The sequence below is a fragment of the Photinus pyralis genome, unplaced genomic scaffold (assembly GCF_008802855.1).
Source record: "Photinus pyralis isolate 1611_PpyrPB1 unplaced genomic scaffold, Ppyr1.3 Ppyr1.4_LG10, whole genome shotgun sequence".
In the NCBI taxonomy this organism is placed as follows: Eukaryota; Metazoa; Arthropoda; class Insecta; order Coleoptera; family Lampyridae; genus Photinus; species Photinus pyralis.
Window position 1 is genome coordinate 957,084 of NW_022170250.1, and position 20,553 is coordinate 977,636.

At 39.9% G+C, this 20,553-nt stretch overlaps 3 protein-coding genes across 3 annotated transcripts; 2 read left to right on the forward strand and 1 right to left on the reverse strand.

Moving 5' to 3' along the window:
* The first annotated feature begins 3,742 nt into the window (after nucleotides 1–3,742).
* On the forward strand, nucleotides 3,743–6,059 carry LOC116162212. The gene is made up of 2 exons (XM_031475767.1): nucleotides 3,743–5,977; nucleotides 6,028–6,059. Exons 1-2 carry the CDS (start codon nucleotides 5,231–5,233, stop codon nucleotides 6,031–6,033), a joined length of 753 nt encoding a protein of 250 aa, XP_031331627.1. The 5' UTR covers nucleotides 3,743–5,230; the 3' UTR covers nucleotides 6,034–6,059.
* LOC116161400 lies at nucleotides 3,829–5,231 on the forward strand. Its single transcript, XM_031474736.1, has 2 exons — nucleotides 3,829–5,128; nucleotides 5,215–5,231. The coding sequence occupies exons 1-2, from the start codon at nucleotides 3,829–3,831 to the stop codon at nucleotides 5,229–5,231; spliced, it is 1,317 nt and encodes a 438-aa protein (XP_031330596.1).
* A 3,654-nt stretch (nucleotides 6,060–9,713) lies between the features above and the next one.
* LOC116161402 lies at nucleotides 9,714–10,964 on the reverse strand. The gene has a single exon (XM_031474737.1). It carries the CDS (start codon nucleotides 10,962–10,964, stop codon nucleotides 9,714–9,716), a length of 1,251 nt encoding a protein of 416 aa, XP_031330597.1.
* Nucleotides 10,965–20,553: the final 9,589 nt, after the last annotated feature.

The window sequence follows — 20,553 nt, forward strand, 5'->3', positions numbered from 1 at the left end:
CGAGGTTTGCGCCTGTGCTGTCAAGGTTTGTGCTCGAGATAAAGTTCGAAGGTTTGCGTCCGAGCTAAAGTAATTCGGTTTGCGCCTGAGGGTTCTTGTCGATGGTAGTGTACGGGTGATTCTAAATCACACTAAAATCCTCCTAGAAAAGTCACTAGGATTGAGTGGTTCTGAACTGCGCTAGCGTTTCGAAATAAAATTAACAGCCCATGAGAAAATAGGTACTTTAGTTGTGGAGTGGTCGCTCTCTCATGATTACATCCATGTCGTTTAAAAATAGCTGCAACTATTTCACATGCAGCTTGTGTTAGTGTTGTATTGATAACGGTGCAGCACCAGTTGAAAATATGCATAGCAAAGCGATTCAAGAACGTTTAATCGATTGTACCTCTTACACCCTTTGCAACAGTCAGGGTAAATACATTGAAATTGGATGCAGTACGCACCTTGTACCAATTCTAAGAATCGTATGCGATGACGGATGCTCACAGAAATGCCTAACGAACTAGATAAATGCATTCATGATTCAGGTAAAAGAAGAGTACCTATACGGATTCAAGAACGAATAATCGTGCACCTCAAATTTTAATAATTTGATTTCATTTTGCATAAAAAATTATGTCTTAATTAAACACATTTAATTAATTAGGTATAACATCGCCTATCGCTTGAAGGCTTGAATAAATAAATTCTTTACTCAATGCTAATACGTTATTAGCTTATAGTTACGATTCGAGGTAAAAAAATGCACCTATTTATCACACTGAGGACATGTTTAGCTACAAACATTTTACGTGAACAGTGTGGATAACAATTTGCGCGATTAAAAATGACATTTCTCCAGTCATATCCAATAGTTTTCTCGTTGTTACAGTTTAGTAAACTTATTGGGAACGCAAAAGACTTTGTGTTCGTCAAGAACGTACCTGCTCCTAAAAATAACTAATGGAAATGAGAGAATTGCGATAACGTTCATCGCATTCATAATCTCACTAATGAAACATTTCCAAAGCATTGGGTCTATTTTCAATTATAATACAGGCATTTATGGGGATTTTTAGCGAAAAATTACTAGGTACGATTTTAATTACAAGGCTAAGAAGACTCAAATTTTTTCCTGGAACGGCGTTTCAAGTCCAACAATTTTTAACCGCAACCAGATTGCATCAAGGACATTTTTGTAGGAAATACTGCCTTCTTTAGCATGATTTAAAAATGATATAAGCAAAGCTTCTCTCGTTTCTTCGAAATTGACTTTCATATCTGCCCAACATTTTACATACGTTTACGTAGCATGTTTTATTTCTGTAAGTTAGTTCGATGCTCAAATGGTGTTCTTAGAAAAAATTGCGTTTGAGGAAAATCGGGCGATGACGTAAAGATACGAACTGCTCCTGCAATTTCCTGCGAACAACGGTCAAAACAAAAGACACTTTGTACATTGTACTATTTTAGTTCTTGGAAGGCGATGTGCAACACAAAAGTGCTGATCAAAATAGCCCTTTGCACTGTTCGGGATTTAAGAGGCGTTTTGCATACATGTGAAAAATGTCTAGCATAAAAAATTGTCACATGCAAATGCCAACTATAAAGTTTCATGACTTTCATTGATACATCAGAGTCTTATAATTACAAGGCGTTCAAGGATGAATAATTGCAGGCGCCCCTTCTAAAGTTACAGGGGAGGCGCGTGCAGCAGCTCATAGAAATATGCAATTTTTAGTTATTGTATAAAAATATTTATTGAAAAAATGACCGTATGCATTTTTGAATAAAATTCTTTCTCAGTTAGACCCCTATTTGCATCGCTAAACAAAGATTTAGAAACATATTTTTATATACACCATTTCATGCGGGAGTTTCACATGCCGTGCAATTAATAGACGCAAATCTATACCTTCCCCGTTTAACGTCCCCAAAAACCAAACAAAAATTACAATAAATGAAAATGCCGCATAGAGTGTCTCCGGAGGGCATAAGCATGATTAAAAATTAATTTCTCCATGTCTCTCTCATCGAAACTTCATACTGTTTAATAATTACACAATTACTATTCTGCAACCGGGTGGTTGTTGTCGAAACTAAGGAGCTTACCTGAACTAAATGAAGGTTAAAGGTGATGACTCATAGAAAATTCTGAGAAGTGAGAACAAAGGAGGCACTCTTCTTGGAAAAAACCATGACTCATAGGATGGTAATATAAAGACACCCGTGAACCCTCAGTTCAAACAGATAAACGTGTGCAAGTCGCACATCTGTGCAGTGACATTGCAACGTAACAGGCGTGTGCAAATATGGTATCATCCGGTAGGATTAATGAGCACTCGGATCGTAAATCTGACACGGGAGTGTATTTCTTTATTAAAACATAGGGATGAGATTGTTCGTCATTTATCAATTTTACGTGATAATGTTTCCATAGTAGAAAAAGCTCTTAGTAATAAAATATATAATAAAAATGAAAATCCGGCTAGATTAGAATCAAATTTGGCACTTCTTAAATATTATGCATTGCTTCTAGAGAAAAAGCTAAGTAACGTTCAAGGTGGTGGATTAGGTAATGGTAATGTGCGTCCTCTAATCTGGCGCTCAGTGCACTCCTGTTTTAAATCTCGCCTTTTAACTGGTATAATTGTGAATTTCGAATACAAAGACCCGTTAATTTTTTTGCAAAAGGCTTACGATATTTTCACTGAAAAGGTAAGCGTTATGTCACGTAAGTCAATGTTAAAAGTAAACGTCGCTCTTGTATGTAGTTTCATTAATCCTCAAAATCTCGATGTCACTTTGAAAACGTTTGCAACGAAAAATTTGATTATTGACGGGGGAACTGATTTGCGCGAGTGTTATGACAATGAAGTGATCGATAGGTTACAGAATAAGCTTTCATTATATCAGGAAGAAGGGTCCGGGTTCGCTTTACAGGAAATACACAATTTAAAAGTAAACATAAACAAATACGTTCCCATAAGGGGCGGTATTTCAACTTTCATTAAAACGCCAGAATTTATCGCTCGAAAGCATGCGGTTATTAATGTAAAAAATAATGACGAATTTTGCTTTCTTTGGGCAATAGTTTCGGCTTTGTATCCGGCGAACAATCATGTAGATAGGGTGTCAAAATATCCTCATTTCGATACCGTGTTAAATCGTGGCAATATTCAATTCCCCATTAAGCTTAATGATGTAAAGAAGTTTGAGAAATTGAACAATCTCTCTATTAATTTGTACTGTGTCGAAAAGCAGCGTGTTATGCCATTCATGGTGAGTAGCAACCGCAATGCTCCTCGCACCGTAAATTTATTAGTATTATCTTCCAAAGACAGTCCGCGAACTCATTACCATTTTGCTTGGATTAAAAATATGTCGGCCTTATTATCTTCGCAACTATCGAAGTGGGGTCATAAGAAATTTTTTTGCAATGTATGCTTAAACCATTTCTCCTCCAGCGCCCTTCTTGCGAAACACTCTACCTACTGTCAGCAAATAAACGAGTGCGCTGCTAGGGTACCAAACGAAACAGAGAAATATTTAGAATTTGCGCATTACGCGTACAAGGAGAAGGTCCCGTTCGCTATTTACGCTGACCTTGAAAGCATTCTAGTTAAATGCGATGGCGATCTTGGCAACAACGATGATTGTACGAAATTATTCCAGAAACACATACCCTTTAGTATCGCGTTCTATCTGAAATGTTCATACGATGAGTCTCTTTCAAAATTTTCATTGTATCGGGGCGCAGACTGCATTCAATGGTTTATTAAACAATTAGGGGACATTGCAGTTTGGACGAATACAATTTTTAACAACCCAGTTCCCATGGAGACGATGAGTGATGAGCAACGCAAAGATTTCGAGAATGCCACGCACTGTCACATTTGTGAAAAACCTTTCGTGGATGGGGACATTCGCTGTAGGGACCATAATCATAAGGGCAGAGGTCTGTATAGGGGCGCTTCACACTCTCGGTGCAACATAAACTACCAAGATAGCACCGTAATTCCCGTCGTATTTCATAATCTAAGCGGTTACGATGCGCATTTTTTTATTCGAGAACTATCCACTGGTTTACCGGGCCACATAAAATTGCTCCCATTAAACAAAGAAAAGTACATCTCTTTTACAAAATACGTGGACAATACAAAAATTTCTTTTCGATTTATCGACTCGTTCCGATTTATGAGTAGTAGTATTGATAAATTATCAGCGTACTTGGGTGACGAACAGAAAACTATCACTAAATCCTATAGTCGTAACGACACCGAGTTCAATCTGCTAACGAGAAAAGGTGTTTTCCCCTACGAATATTTGGATTGTTGGGAAAAGCTAGATGAGACCGCTTTACCGCCAAAGGATGCATTTTTTAGTCATTTACATAACGAGGACATTACTGACGAAGAGTACGAGCACGCTTCAAACGTGTGGCGCGTATTTTCCATTCAAACCTTAGGTCAATACTCCGATCCTTACTTAAAAACGGACGTGCTTCTTTTGGCCGATATTTTCGAAACTTTCCGAATCACTTGCATGCAAACGTATCAGCTGGATCCTTTGCACTATTACACGGCTCCAGGGCTCGCATTTGACGCCATGTTAAAAATTACGGGTGTTAAACTGGAACTTTTAACCGATATCGATCAAATTCTTTTCATCGAGAGTGGAACTCGAGGCGGTGTAACTCAGTGTAGTACTCGATATGCTAAAGCGAACAATAAATATATGTTAAGCGGATACGATCCCAACCTCCCTACGAACTACTTAATGTACTTGGACGTAAACTCGCTTTATGGGCGCACAATGTGTGAGCCGCTTCCATGCGGAGAATTTTCGTTTGTAGAAAACTTTGAAACGCTAGACATATTAAATCATCCAGACGATTCGGACATTGGCTACATTCTAGAATGCGATTTTGACTATCCCAATCATATTCATAAGACCCACAGTCAGCTGCCATTGGCTCCCGAACATAGAATTCCCCCAGGCTCGAAATTAAAGAAACTATTGCTGACATTATACGCGAAACGTAACTACGTCGTCCATTATCGGAATTTAAAGTTGTACGTCCGACACGGATTAAAATTAGTGAAAATACATCACGTCTTACGTTTCAAGCAATCGCCGTGGCTACGTACGTACGTTGATTTAAATGCGACCATGAGAAAGCAAGCAAAAAACGAATTCGAAATACACTTTTTCAAATTGATGGGTCAACAGTGTGTTTGGGAAATTAATGGGGAACGTAAGGAAATATAAAGATGTACGTCTCGTATCTCGCTACGAGGGAAGATATGGAGCAATGGCGTGCATTGCAAAACCAAATTTTCATAGTTGCACCTTATTTGATAACGATATGGTCATTATTGAAATGAATCGATTAGAGGTGTTCCTCAACAAACCGATATATGTGGGTTTTGCGGTTCTAGACATTTCCAAAACGTTCCTTTACAATTTCCATTACGATTACGTACTGCCTAAATTCCAAAATAACGCTAAACTCTTATACACCGATACCGACAGTCTGATTTACTCGTTCACCAACGTACCCGACATATACGAGTCGATGATAAAGGAGGATATACATCTATTCGATACGTCCAGTTATGAGCGCGATAACGTTTTTGGAATACCGCTAGTGAATAAAAAGGTTCCCGGTCTAATGAAGGACGAAAGCAATGGCAAAATTATGCTGGAATTTGTTGGTCTTCGCGCTAAAATGTACGCTTATCGCGTAGATACAAAAGATGTAGTTAAAAAATCTAAGGGATCAACTGCAGCGAGTATTAAGACAATCACCATAGATGATTACAAGAACTCACTGTTTAATGCCGACATTATAAAGAGTCATCAGCACCTCATCAGATCGAAAAAGCATTCTGTATTTACAATCAAACAGAATAAAGTGGTCCTTAGTCCGCACGACGATAAGCGGATTATTCAACCAGACTGCATTAACACTCTTCCTTGGGGCTACGAGCAGGTAGTGTATCGGGAGTGAGAAGCTGAAAAATTAATTTTTTATAATTGTAGCTGTAAGCTGAACCAGTGCAACGATCCAGGAGCTTTCAAATATCTTTATCAAATGTATATTTATGGAAAATAAAATAGCACCTGCATATATAGAGTTTTATTTAAGCATCAACACTAGATGCAGTAGATAGGTTATGAGAATTCCTTAAACGTAACAATAAAAAAAACACTCTAAAATATTTGTTTTTATTTATTAAAAAAATTACAATATTAAACTATATCATTTTTATCGATCCAAGATTTTTCTTCTAAGCCCCACCACTTCACATAAACTTTATCCTTCTTCCGGCGGAGTATTTTTTCAACCAAATATACATCTGAATATTTGGCCTTTTGCAACTCTTGCTCATAAAATCCACCCAAAATCGGTTTTCCATTCATGTCTTCCAATAAGTACGTCACCGGATTGGTTATTCGTACTTTTACAATTTTGAATAGTTCGCTAGACCAGTTGGGTGTGTAGCCCTTCGCAAATATACATTTAAATTTGCTAATTCGAACAACATCGCCAACATTAAAACGATATCTCTTGTTGAAGAGCTTGATGTGGCGGTAGGCGTCCAGCTTTGTATCGGCCTTCACTTCGATCGGTTTCATCCCCGTTGTTCGATGTTTACGATTATTGTACTCGCTCGTGATCGATTCGATTGCATCTATCCATACATATTTTCCACGTAAACTAAACTGCCGGTACAAGGGGTTTTTTATACTTCTTATAACCCTCTCGGCCAGTGCAGCCTTTTTCGTACTGTACGTGGAATAGTGATTAATGCGTTCTTGCATCATCAATTTGGCGAATGATTTGTTATAGAATTCCTTCCCGGCATCGGTCTGTAGATTTTTCGGTCTGCGTCTCGTAGATTTGAAAATAGCCTGTACGGCTTTTGTCACCTCCTCACCCGTTTTAGTCTTCAACCCTCGCGTCCATAGATATTTTGAAAAACAATCGATAACTACCAATATGTATTTGTAGCCTTTATTCTCTTTTGCGTAAGGTATAAATTCGGCTAGATCTGCTTGCCAAAGATCATCGAAGCCTTTAATGATGATACGTCTACGGGGGAAGTTTTTGCGCGCCGCTTTGTGTAACTCGTTCACCACCTGCTGCATCCTCTATTAGTTTATGTAGGGTTGCTTTGACCGCCTTCAACTCTTCCTCTAGTGCCTCCACGTAATTACGAAGACCGTCTACAGGTACTTTCGCAATCTGCATGTAATACATGAAGTATCCTCTATTTATGGCATCGCCATCGTCTACTGGATCGGCCACATTCATCAAACGATTTCCATTGAGATCCAGTCTTGTTGATAGGTAATGTTGTAAGGTTAGAGCATCATGACGTTCAATAGGATCCTCAACATTACTTAGTCTCTTACGTTCCACATTTATAGTATCGTCGGTAATGGAAAATTTTGTCTTTAGCAATTTTCCAAATTGAGCATGGGTATGAGAACGTCCGAATTTATCCATGATGAATGTAGGCGGGGAAGACGGAAATGGGGTATTTATACTAGTTGACGTAAAAATCGCTGCGTGGGCTTTTGTATGTAACCCTCCTCGTACAGCTCTTCCACGATTGATATTATATCATTTTTTACTCCTGTGTTGCCTGCCATTTTTTCACCCCATAAAACCTCTAGGTCTCTAATCAATTCATGCACGCTATTCCAGTATTTGAATTCGATCGGCCGGTCGAGTTCCTTGAATAGAGTAATACCGCTTCCCGATTTCGCACGCCCCCTATTCGCCGCTTCCTCCTCCTTTAGTAGAGGCTTTATTATAAGCGTATACTTTTTGCTCTTATTGCCACGAATCTGTTCTGTGGGGTCGTAATTGCGCCGTGCGACATGAGTTGCTATTATTATCTGCTTATAGTTACTTCTATCCTGCTTGGATACTAGCGATTCATCCGGTTCATTCATGATGATAAGTTCGTATAGCCCCGCAGTACCTTTGTACCGGTTCCCGTTAATGACCAAATCTTCGTCATCTATCGTCACCTCAGTCTTGCCCATTCTCCACTTATCCGTTTCGACATTATAATGAATTCCAAAGGTGGTGTCAATTGCATTACTCGTATCTCTTATCATGCGCTCAACGTATATACGTGGTAGGTGTTTGTATTGTTCCAAAAAGGCTTGCGAACCTTGCATATCAAGTAATGAAGCAGATGATTCTGATGCGATAGAGGACTCGTCTTCCTCTTCTTCCGGTTGATGCTCTCCTATCACTGTACTCTGTAGAAATGATGGCGGCTGTCTCAATGATGGAGTAGCCGTGGGATGAAAAGGTCTAACCATAGGACTAATATCAGTTGGTGGATATTTTTGAAAGTAGGGAAGTCTAGCTAGCGGACTGATCTCGGTAAGGGAAGAGGGCCTACGTCTCACTCGCGTGTAATAAGGTATCGCAGGCGTCGTACGCTGTGGTGGTGTCTTTCTTTTTGTATAGGAGATTGACGTTTTTTGGGAGGTGATGTAAATACTTCATCCTCTGATGGCTCCTCCTTTTTCGTTTCCATAACCGATGATGGCAGCGGTTCGATTTTCTTTACGATCTGAGCTAGCGGTTGAATTAGCGGTTTATACGTTCGTACAAATTCCACTTCTTTAATAAAACGATCCGCTTTGAGACGATTGTACTTTTGCTGTATCGCTTTACGCGCCTGAACTATTCGTCGTTTCAAGGCCATCTCCTTATTATCCATGATCAACGGAACAGGTAAACCGATATCAAATGAACAGATCAACTGGAACAGGGTCTGTTCCCCCCAATAAAGCTGTTAAGCTGTTCAGCGGTTAAAGCTGTTCAGCTGTTAGTTAAAGCCGTTCAGCTGTTAAGCTGTTAGAGGTATTAAAGCTGTTAAAAGCTGGTAAAGCTGTTAAAGCTGTTACAGTTGAACTGAACAATAAACATGTTTTCATGGTATTATATAGTGATCGAAGCCTTTCCTGAAACGACCGTTTTGCACATCCGCATCCTTATTTATCACCATAAACCCATACGGGGTTCGCCAGCTTTCCGAACACATCTCTCGAAACAGCTGCATGGTTATTATGGGTGCGACATGATCTTCATAAATATGTCGCAAATTCAAGTCGTCCTGTTCGAATAGGACAATTCAGTTGGCATTATCTCTAATCAATTGTTTAGGAATTTTAGAATACGTCTGACCCAAGTAGAAACAATCGATGGCGTTATGCCTGCCCATTGAAAAGTACGCTCTAATATTATCCTGTTTTTCACAAGCGATATCGTCAAAGATAAAAACCGAATTAGGTTTGGCAGCACTGGGCTCCATAATGTCCGCGTTCTTGTTGAATGTGAAGAAGCCTATATTCTTCATTGGTTGCAAAATTTCCCCCAAAACCCTATATTTGTCCTGATTCAGCGATTTCGAATAGACGTACACGTGTTTGAATCGGAGACCATTAGGTTCAGTTAGCAGACTGAGCATCGTATTCGTTTTACCACAATTGGACGGTCCACAAATGACGCATCTTACGCTGTTTGGAAGTAATACGCCATGGGTTTTTTTGCGGTCCACATTTGGCGTCGTGTCGAGATTTTGAACGAGCAGCTTTTGCTTCTGCACCACTACCTTCATTTTGGGGTCGCGGTTGAAATAAGACTACGAACATTTTTTATCATTACATTTTATTTATACATTTTAAATAAATACAAATCATAGTTTCTTCACTTCCCCGGTCAGAGGATTGTATTGAATTAGTGCATCGTGCAGGATCAGACAATAGGCAACCGTTCCCGCCTCGAAGGCCTCCATCGACTCCATTTCCAACTTAACATCTACCGTCGAATGCTTCAGAGATTCGTTTTGCTTTGAACAGTCCAGCACGAAGATGGGGCAACTTTTAAAATACAAATAGTCAAAGAGGGCGTCTTGATGCTCATCTTTCGAGTAATAATCGCGCCGAAAGTTTAAATAGTTTTGATATGCAATGATGTACTTGTTGGCATTAAAATCTAAATGCATCGCTTCGTACGGATAACTTTCCGAGTTGAGATGCAGTTTTAAATTTCGAATATTGATGTTATCGAAATTGGCCGCTCTTGCTTCGTGTGAAAACTTTTTACCGCTTCGTTGAAATGCCACAATTATCCATCGTGGTTTCTCTAGTTGAGTTGAAGTTTTGATTGGCCATATATCCGACTGTGCCTGTTTTAAAGCGGGCAATTCGTACAGTTCCCATTGACGAAATGGCATTGTGATTATAGCATCTTTATTGATGCGTTCGTATAGGCTAATTTTGGCGCTATCGCTAACGGTCACGTGAGGAACTTTCCATTGAATTTTTGTTAATGTTATTGTTGCATCGTCGGCGGTACCGATGTAGCAATTGGCATCGCTTCTAGCACGAATTAATACCAATTCTTGTCGCATGTTTACGATAACCTGTCGATAGTCCTCCATGCATCCGAATATGTGTTTTAGCGGAATGCAAACAGCGAAATGCTTCTCCTTGTTGCTCTTATTGAAATCTACTTGAAGGGATTCATCGGTCGGTGACCACCCCAAATGTTTGAGACCTTTGCTTTCAGTAGACGTATACGATACGTATCCCTTCAGTGAGGATGTAATACCAGGATTCCTGCATACATCCACTTTCTGACCTCCCAACTCATAGCGAATTTCTTCGAAAAGGAATGGTGCGAAATTGTTTGTTAGGTTGCATGTTTTTGCGATGGCACCCTCTCCTTCCGGCTGACTCCATTCAATTTTTCCTTCCAAGTACAAAAAACTGTCGTAGGTGGCGCTTATCAGCTCTTGATTTTGAATTAATATTCGTATTTCACTGGAAAGTCCGTAATCTGAAGATCCTCCGTATGGAAGATGGGTATGAATATCGGATTTAACAATCGTTTCGTCAAAGTGTACGCTTTGAAAGACGTTTAACGAGTCTGCTGCCGCCGCCATTTTGCACTTTCAGGCCAATGGATTCCAAGAAAAATTTTTCTACTGGCATTAATGTGCCCGGTCCCTGTCTCGATTGAGAATAACTCGATTTCCGGTTATCTTGTTTATTTATAGTGTTGAGGAAGGTTGGCAATGGACCTTGATTAATACGTAACCCCATATTCTTTTAACTCCAATCGTACTGTAAACGGTTCACTTTCCCCGAAATCGATCGGTTCGCCCTTTTGATTCGTCAACTTTATAGTTATATTGCTAATTCTACTGGTATTTACTTCCAAATATTGAGTATTACTGGGAATTTTATCTAAGCGATAACCTGGTGGAACGGAAACGTCTATTTCGTAAAGGACCTTAGCGCGATTTCCGTTTCGATAGGATCCCGTAATGAGATTACACTCTATGTGAATGTTGGTATGCTTAATGATTTGAATATCTAAAGCAGATGTATGTAGAACATTCGCATCCAATATCTTCGATTCGAAACCGAGCATGCGTCCTATGCAATCTCTTGGGGTGAAATCTATATCAAATTCGCAGCTAAGTTCACACTTGAGCGTATTGTTATTTGCACGTAGACTAAAGCGGCTTGTAGGAATGTGAGCTTTTATATACTCGCTTACCTATCTCTTCCAACTCGTACGCACCGTGCGGAATTGTTATCACCTTGGAGTATACGCTATTTGACTCAGTTTTATAGTAAAACTTATCGTTTCCCGCGTGAATGTTTCTTATGCTGTTACAGCCATAAAACCCCACCATCCCGATAACGTACATTTTCCCCGAAGGAAGTTCAATGGGGGGATAGAAATCATGACTCGCCGTATTTCCAACGCCCTCTATGCTGAACGTCGTCGACATGATTACAGCTACTGCTCGTTTAGTCAGTGCTCGTGTTATTTATACAGAAATTTTAAGCACAGATGGCCGCAATTCGTTGTACCAAATTGTTGCTCTTGTCCGTAATTATAATAGATTTTACAGTCGCGGAAATACTCGATCACTTCTCGTGGTGGTGGAATATTACCGAAACTATCATAGTACCAAACTCGTCTACTACGTTTTTTGTACGAGACCCAATGAGTGCCACGCCCCCTTTGACTATCTAAATTAATAACCCCGGATTCATTTTTCCATGGCGATATAGGCATATTATCTCGCATAAACACGTCCCTAAAGTATGGTACACACCCTTTTGCGTGCTTACGTAGATCTACATCTGTTAACGGCCGCTTTGGCAATTTTTTGAAGTTTTTTTTTTTTTTAAATGCAACGCCAAACTGCCTCCCGATTTGTAAGGTTTCAAATACAGCGCACCGCCACTTTTATTTCCTATAGCGATCGATTCCATCGTGCGATTATGGCGTGAAGTTTCATCTTGCATTTTACGTGCGTCACGAGATGCATTAACTGCTTTAGCAATGCCTGCCGCGCCACCGGCTAAAGCTCCCACTGCCGATAAACCGGCGAATAGGGGTATCAAAAATGGTAAAACCCCACCCTGTTTTGGTATGGGAATAACTCTAGGTACGCTTACATTTTTCCTACCACCTAAACTTTTTATGGCCATATTTGCTGCAGTAACAGCTGACTTTATAACATCCGCGGTATTGCCGCTTTTCCTCATTTTCTTAGCAATTGTCCTGCGCAAGTTCAATAAACTGCTCTTCTTCTTCTTCGTTTTCACTCCCATCCCCAACTTTCGTTTTACCTTCATGATGGTGCCCACTGTGAGAGCCGCTGCTCGTTCCCCTAATTTTGCGTTAGAAGCTTTCAACCGTTCCCAAGCTTTGCGCTCTAAAACTCGATCTGCTTGATGTCGACTTTCCAAGTCTTGGTTATCCCTATAGCTAATGTCGTGCTCTTTACACTGAGCGTCTAGTGGATTAATGCCGGGATCTCCGCGCCTTAACCTTTTGTCTAATTTAGTACCAGGTCCGCAATATTGATAGCCGGGAATATGTAGCTCAATTGGAAGTTTGTTTATGAGAGTATTAACCAAGCCACTTCCATCCGTACACTTCCGCTTCCGATTCAACATTGTTGACATGCTACAGTGTGGTTGCATATTTATAGGAAATCTGGGGGCAAATGAAAAAATGCTAAAAGGCAGTAATCGTTTATTGAGGACGTCGATATATGTGGTACATTAAATAAGTAGGTCTATAGTGTAATATTTCCATCATGCACACTCTGTATTGTGAGAATTTACATTATTCTTATAGTTTAGCACATCTTCAATATCCCGATAGATGTTAGCGTCGTCATCGTCCTCTTCCTCCTCGTCACCAAACTCCATTTTACGAAAGTGACGGTAGTTAATCACCTGTTCGATAAAATCTTGATAGAAACAGGACAGAGCGTATGATTCCAGTAAATCAAATCGATAGTTGATTATATCTTTCAAATTAAACAGTTCTTCAATATCGTTCTTTTCCATCGTGCAATATTGAGAGCTGCTGTTGCCACATTGTATTCTTACACTCTTCAACATTTTTTCAGTAGCCCCCTTCACTGACTCCCACGTATAGTAGATGGTGATATTACTATTAAGTGTATCCGAACTTTGATCTCGTTCGACATCTTTCTCTTCGTTCACATTCGACCAATCTATCCATCTTTCGATCTCTTGTGATCGGAAAAACTTCATTTCGAGATATGTTTGCCATTTTAAAAGTGTCACCCAATCTTCCCTTTTCATGAGCATAACACTGCCGCATGCGATGCGAAGGATTGGTTCAAGGTTAAGGTGTGTACTGTAGCCGATTTCAATGTATTTGGAATTATCTAAGCTGTCGAAGAGGGCGTAAGAGGTACAATCTATTAAACGTTCCTCAATCGCTTTGCTATGCATATTTTCAACTTGAGGAGATGATGGTGGCGTTGATCCATATCCATTATCATTACAACACCAACACGAGCACGTGAAATAGTTACTATTACAGCTATTTTTCGTCGCCATGGATGATAGTTTCTTTAGTGTATTCATGAGAGAGCGAAGTACACGACGACGACGACCACTCCACAACTGAAGTATTTTTTCATGGGACATTCATTTTATTTCGAAATGAAAAGACAATTATCTATAATATTATGTTTTATTTACCACGACAACAACAACAATACAACAACACTAATCTATTGTTTACATAAATTTTAAATTGGTAGTTTTCCCCGCTGTTCCGGCGCTTTCGATGAATACATCACTAGTCTTCAAGGACTCTTTGAGGACGTTCAGGCGATCGCCTTCCTTGAAATATTCATAGAATCGTAATGGCAGCACACATTTAAAATTTTCAGTTTCCAATACTATTCGATCACCATATTTTGTATTTATGGTGTCGGCATTCACAATTCTAAACTTCTCCCCCACTTCCAAGTCCTTGACATTTTTGAATACTTTACAGAATGTACTGGTGTTGAGTGCGTTAAGATCCATTTTAACTGTTTCAAGAACACTATTGGACTGATTGAAACCATCGCTGCCGCTCACCCTTATATTTCCAACTCGTGACCTTGAAATCTACAGCGATACATTGCCGAACGATGATCGGCTTCTAATACTGGAGAAATTATTGCATGATATTGCTCGATTCTACGTCGGAATCGAACTCTATCGACTGCTACAGTTTCCCATGGGCCTTTCCTTGCTGCCCAGTAAGCAAAATGCCACGTCACCATTACATATGTTCTATTATTGGATTCATCGAATTTAACACTCTTCACCGGATTCTGAAGACTCATCCTTCCACGCTTGCAACTGTTCACTAAACTGCTCCAACTTTGCATCCCTTAGTTTCCGGATAATACACTCGTCACATATTTTATAGCTTAAGTAACTGTCACATATTGCCTCTCCTAACTCATACTTTGCGGCAATAGCTTGGCACTCCTCTGGGCTATATTCACCGCGTCCATATATCGCCTCGTGCTCTGCATCAAATGCTAATGCAGAAAAATGCTGCTTAAGGCGTCTCACGGCCGTTACGAAATCGACAGCTTTGGCCAATGATTCCTCAGCATATGCCATCCACGACATCTTTAATACATGTACACCTTGTAACGAACATATAGAGGCTTATATAAGCGTCAATCCCCACCACATCTTCAAAGTCATATTTAGAATATAGTGTAATTTAGAATCGGCCACCTCCGATACTTTATCTCGAGCGCAAACCTCGACCCCCTTGACTTTGACGTTAGCACAGGCGCAAACCTCGCCAGCAGAGTTACAAACCTAGTTACTTTTCTAGTGACTTTTTGATTTAGAATCGACCCCTATATCACTAGCAGAGTTTCAACCCTCTCGAGTGACGCAGAGTTTCAAACCTAGTTACTTTTCTAGTGACTGTTAGCAGAGTTTCAAACCTCTCGTGACCTTCTAGTGACTTTGAGCAGAGTTTCAAGCCTACACATGGCCTTCACTTTTGAGACCCCAAATGACCTTGAACACGCGTATGGGAATTTCAATGCAGGACCTGGCCCCAACACCGAGCGCAATAACCCATGGGGTGACTAACCCAATGGCTTAGCACACGCGCAGTAGTTCAAATGACCTTGGAATTGGTGCATGCGCAGTAGTATCAAATTTGGAGTTGGCGCATGCGCAGAACTCAAGGTCAAAGTGGTCCAGGATCGGTGTTGCTCTACTACTGATCATATTTCGCGACTTGAGTGTTTACACTAGTAGTGATCTACGGTCATGACTTGCACGACCGTTGACTACGCCCCCTGTCAACCCGCCTTTTGCAATAGTATATTTTAAGAACGGTAAGGACATTTTACCGATCGAAGACAATCATTTGGAGGAGGAGCTTTTAAAATTGGGGGCTATTAGTCGAGTGACCAGTTGTTCTGGGCAATTTATCTCAAATATTTTTTTAGTCCCGAAACCAGACGGTAGCTTACGTTTAATATTGAACTTAAAAGAGCTTAATGACTTTATTGCTTATAATTATTTTAAACTGGAAGATATCAAGACTGCCCGGACATTAGTTAGCAAAAATTGTTTTCTAGCTAAATTAGATTTGAAGAATGCCTATTTCCTCTTGTCAATTGATAGAGGTCATAGGAAATTTTTGAGATTTTCATTTAACGGAGACTTATTTGAGTTTAATTGTTTACCATTTGGTTTAAGTTGTGCTCCATATATTTTTACTAAGATTATGAAGCCAGTTGTTTCCCACCTTAGAACTGCTGGACTTTTATCAGTGGTTTATCTGGACGACTTCTTACTTTTAGGAGATTCCTATAGGAATTGTTTGCATAACGTTACTCAGACCGCTACCCTTTTGGAGTCTTTGGGATTTATTATAAATAAAGAAAAGAGTTGCATGGCTCCTCAACAGGTTTGTGAATTTTTGGGATTTACTATTAATACTGTAGAAATGTCTATTAAAATTCCGGATAAAAAAGTTGAGAAACTGTTTAAGATGGTAAATAATTCCTCTATTTTAAACTTTTGCAAGATACGTGATTTTGCTACATTGGTAGGAAAGTTGGTCTCCATAAACCCGGCCATGAAGTTTGGTTGGCTTCACACTAGGAATTTTGAAAGAGTAAAACTGTTAGCTTTAAATTCTCATGGAGAAAATTATGACGCAACCATGCAAATTCCCTCTAGTCTAAAGGATGATTTTGAGTGGTGGCGAAAAAATTTATCAAATTCAGGAAACGGTTTAGAGAAATTACAATTTGATTTGGAGATTTTTTCAGATGCTTCAAATACAGGTTGGGGAGTATGTTGCAAGGGGTTGAGAACACATGGCCATTGGTCAGCCTCAGAGCAATCTTACCACATAAAAATTTATATTAATTTATGTGAAACTTCAAAATTGACTTTATAACGTGAGGTTAGTTCGGCGCTGTAAAACTCAACCCCGCCGCATAAACGGCCAGCTAGCTCAGATTCTTAATTAAAAGAAGGGCTCGAGATGAGAATCTTCCACAGCGGTTTGTTCGTTTGGGCATATAACATAAGTTTTTGATCTTTGGTAGTCACTAGAAATGATTAGTTGAGCGCCACCCAATTTTGCACAAATTCTGACCTCTCCTGTATAGAAATTGGGAAAACACAAGAGAGCCAAATAATAAATTCACTACGAGCAATTCTGATTTATTAATCCTGGCAAAAACGGTGCAGGATCGGCAAATAAAATGTATCTTCAATACGACAATAACAAATACTTTAAATGACAAAAATAATCCCCAAATAAATTCATGAACACTTCCCTAATAATTACGTTACCAGACCCCTACAACAATGATCGAGCAAAAATGTAGCTAAGATTTCAATGGATTCAACGATTGAATTAAGTTAACCCGAATAACAACTCATATAGGCAACACTGGGTACAAGTAAATTAAAAATCTTACCTTGAATAACACATACGCTGTCTTCTCCGAAAAAGAGCTCTCCTTCGAAGTTCCAGTTCTGTAACACAAAAACAAACCCCAAGCTACAACGCTCGGAACGATTATATGAGCCGGAAGGGCCAAAAAAAATAGCTTACTCGTAGCCGGCTCGTTTACCCATACGTTAAATACAGGTGCGTTGCTCTTGAAGAGAGCCACGACCTCAAACACTAGATGCGAACAAAATACAAAGCTCCAATCATAAATCGTCGGAAGGTTACACTAGATTAACGGTATTGAAGCAAATAAAAAAAAGGGTTGTGTAAAAGATCGTATCTTCCGAAAATTCCACAATCAGCTGGTCGCTCCCGGTATCGTTTAGGTGTTAGCGCTTATCTACTCGGTGGTACGCCGGATAGCTGCCGGCAATCAACAGGTGTTCGTACTCCGGAATATTCGCAAGATGCAAATTCATTTACATACAAGGATTCGTCTGTACAAGGATTGACCTACTACATGGATTGACCGGTACAAGAATTCTTCTACTACATGGACCCCCTAAAAGTAATGAAGATGTAACACTCCCTTAACGAGATTTTTAATAACATACCTGAAATCGTCAGGAGGGTAATGAAAAATACTTAAATCAATGAAATAGGGAAATTATCCAACCTCAAATTGTGAGTCTGAAAGAATTTTAGATAACATAACGTAAAAGAAAACCAACGCCATTTCACTTACATGTAGGTAGGGCGATGAACTTCAACCAGATATATAGCCTCGCAATGGAGAAAACGGCTTCTGAGTTACTCTACTCGACAACGCCAATAAAAAGGTAAAATTGCCAGAGATTTCACGTGAATGATGGCAAATATTACCCACTGGTTTAAGAAGAATTCACAATGCCACGCTCTACAACAAGTACAACCTCGTTGGCTTTAAAACGGAAATGAAATGAAAAAATAACGCGATTCTGCGCGAGGAAAGAAACACGCGTACAAGTGACGCCATCTCACCTATATCCTACCTAACCTAGCAAGCGGTAATTTTGAAATTTGAATATGAATAAACTAAACTGTTACACCCCCCCTCTCCTTCGACAGGAGGGAAACTACAAGTTTTCCGACGATCGAAAAACCCAGCACACACACTCGAAAAGGAAGCAAACAAATTGAAAACCCGAAAACCCACCCCAGTGTAAAAAAAACTCCCCCCCCAAAGAATTTCACCTTCAAAGAATTTTCCCAGGTTCTCCAGCAGCGGAAAAGGTATGCAAAATCGGGTATTGACATGCCCTCGCGTAAAGATGGAATCTCGCGCCGTCGGGTATCATGACAATAGCAACCCCTTTCCCACAACCCAATCCAACTACTAGTCACCCCCAAGAAAACCAAATCCAGTGCCCACCCAGAAGAAAGAAACCCTACAGTTTCAAGTGATGCAGCACCAAAATCCCCAAAATAAAGAAACCCCCCTCCCTGACTAAAAACGACACAAAAGCCCAAATTTTGACCCCCTTGCCGAAAAGGTGAATAAGGGAACCCCTTAAAGGCCCCTTTCCAACCCAACTCCACCATGCACTAGCGCAATGAAATGAAGAAGGTGCTATGGAAGATAGTAAGAGAGAAAGAAGAAATCACATTTGCGGAGAAAAAAAAACTCATTCATGCCGATTCCAGGGGTCCCATGGTCACCGAGGCTCGCACAGGGAAGGCGCACCCACCCCCTTCCTCTTGTGTATCACTCATACATCCATTCATACGAACATACACTCTGTGGAACGGAAGAAAGAAGAGTAGAAAAAGATAGAAAAATAGGAAAGTGAAAAGAAAAGGGCAACCTCTCCCAAATCTCCCCTGTGGAAATTAGAAGAAAAGAAGTGGTCGAGGTGCAAATAGAAAAAGGAAGAAAAAAGAGGAAATGGATCGGGAGAAAAGAAGAAAATCCCCCCCTAGCAGGTCTTAAGCTATGATCCTAGAAACCATCCCCTATGCCCAACCAAACCACCCAAAGAGTAAGAAGAAGAAGAAATATGGAACATATAACATATAAATACATATATCAAAGTCAAATCCAAGAATAAGAATACGTCAAAATTAGTGGTTCAAAATCGTCAACAAACAAGCAATCCGGCGACAATAAATGTCTAACCATGATCATCGGGTTCAATATAAGGTTTGAGATCCTGGACGTGCCACGTTCCAGAAGATTTACCATTAGAATCTTTCAACTCATAGGTCAAATACCCCATTTTACGGCTAACCGTAAATGGTCCTAAAAATCTGGGAGCTAACTTCGCTGAATAATCTTTAGTGGCATCAGACAAAGTCTTATTTTTACGCCAAACCAAATCTCCTATCTCATAGTTAACATGCCTACGTCGTAAGTCATAATGTTGCTTGTTGCGGTCATGACTGTCTTTAATGCGTGCAATAATTTTGTCGTACAGTCCTTGCTGTTGCGCTAACCGTTGTTCTACGTCAATCGGCTCATTGTCCGTCATGTCAGTGTCGAAGCTGTCCCCTCGAATACGAAATTCTTTCCCAAAATTAGCACGATAGGGAGTCACACCTATGGTTTCGTGCTTAGAAGTTCGAAGAGCACAAGCTATCGAAGCTAAATGAACGTCCCAATGTTTGTGATTGTTCTTAACGTAAGTGGCTATCAATTGCTTTACCACACGATTCACCCTCTCCGCAGGATCAGCCTGTGGATGATAAAAAGGAGTAAACCGAACCTTTACACGGTAGCTTTCACACAGATCTAAGAAAAGTCTACTGCGCATCTGCACGCCATTGTCACAAATAAGGAATTGTGGAGCTCCATACACAAGAAATACAGAATCTTCAATACATTTGACAAGAGTTTTGGCATTCGCCGTCCTTATGGGAAAAAGAAGTACAAATTTACTCATATAGTCACTAACAACTAATAAATGAGTTCGCCCTTGAGTGGATCGAGGTAAAGGACCAATAAAATCTAAGCTGATCATCTGCCACGGTTCATAAATTTGAGGATGTGAACCCATAAGCCCTGCAGGTCGAAGTTGTTCAGGTTTATGTTGTGCACAGGTGGTACAGCGAGAAATATAACGCTTAATATCGCACTTCATTCTCGGCCAATAATATCGGTGATGAATGCGCCAAAAGGTCTTATAAACACCAAGGTGTCCTGAAGTAACATTATTGTGGTTCTCTTGTATAAGAGATTGTCTAAAATCAGAAGGAACAACAAGTTT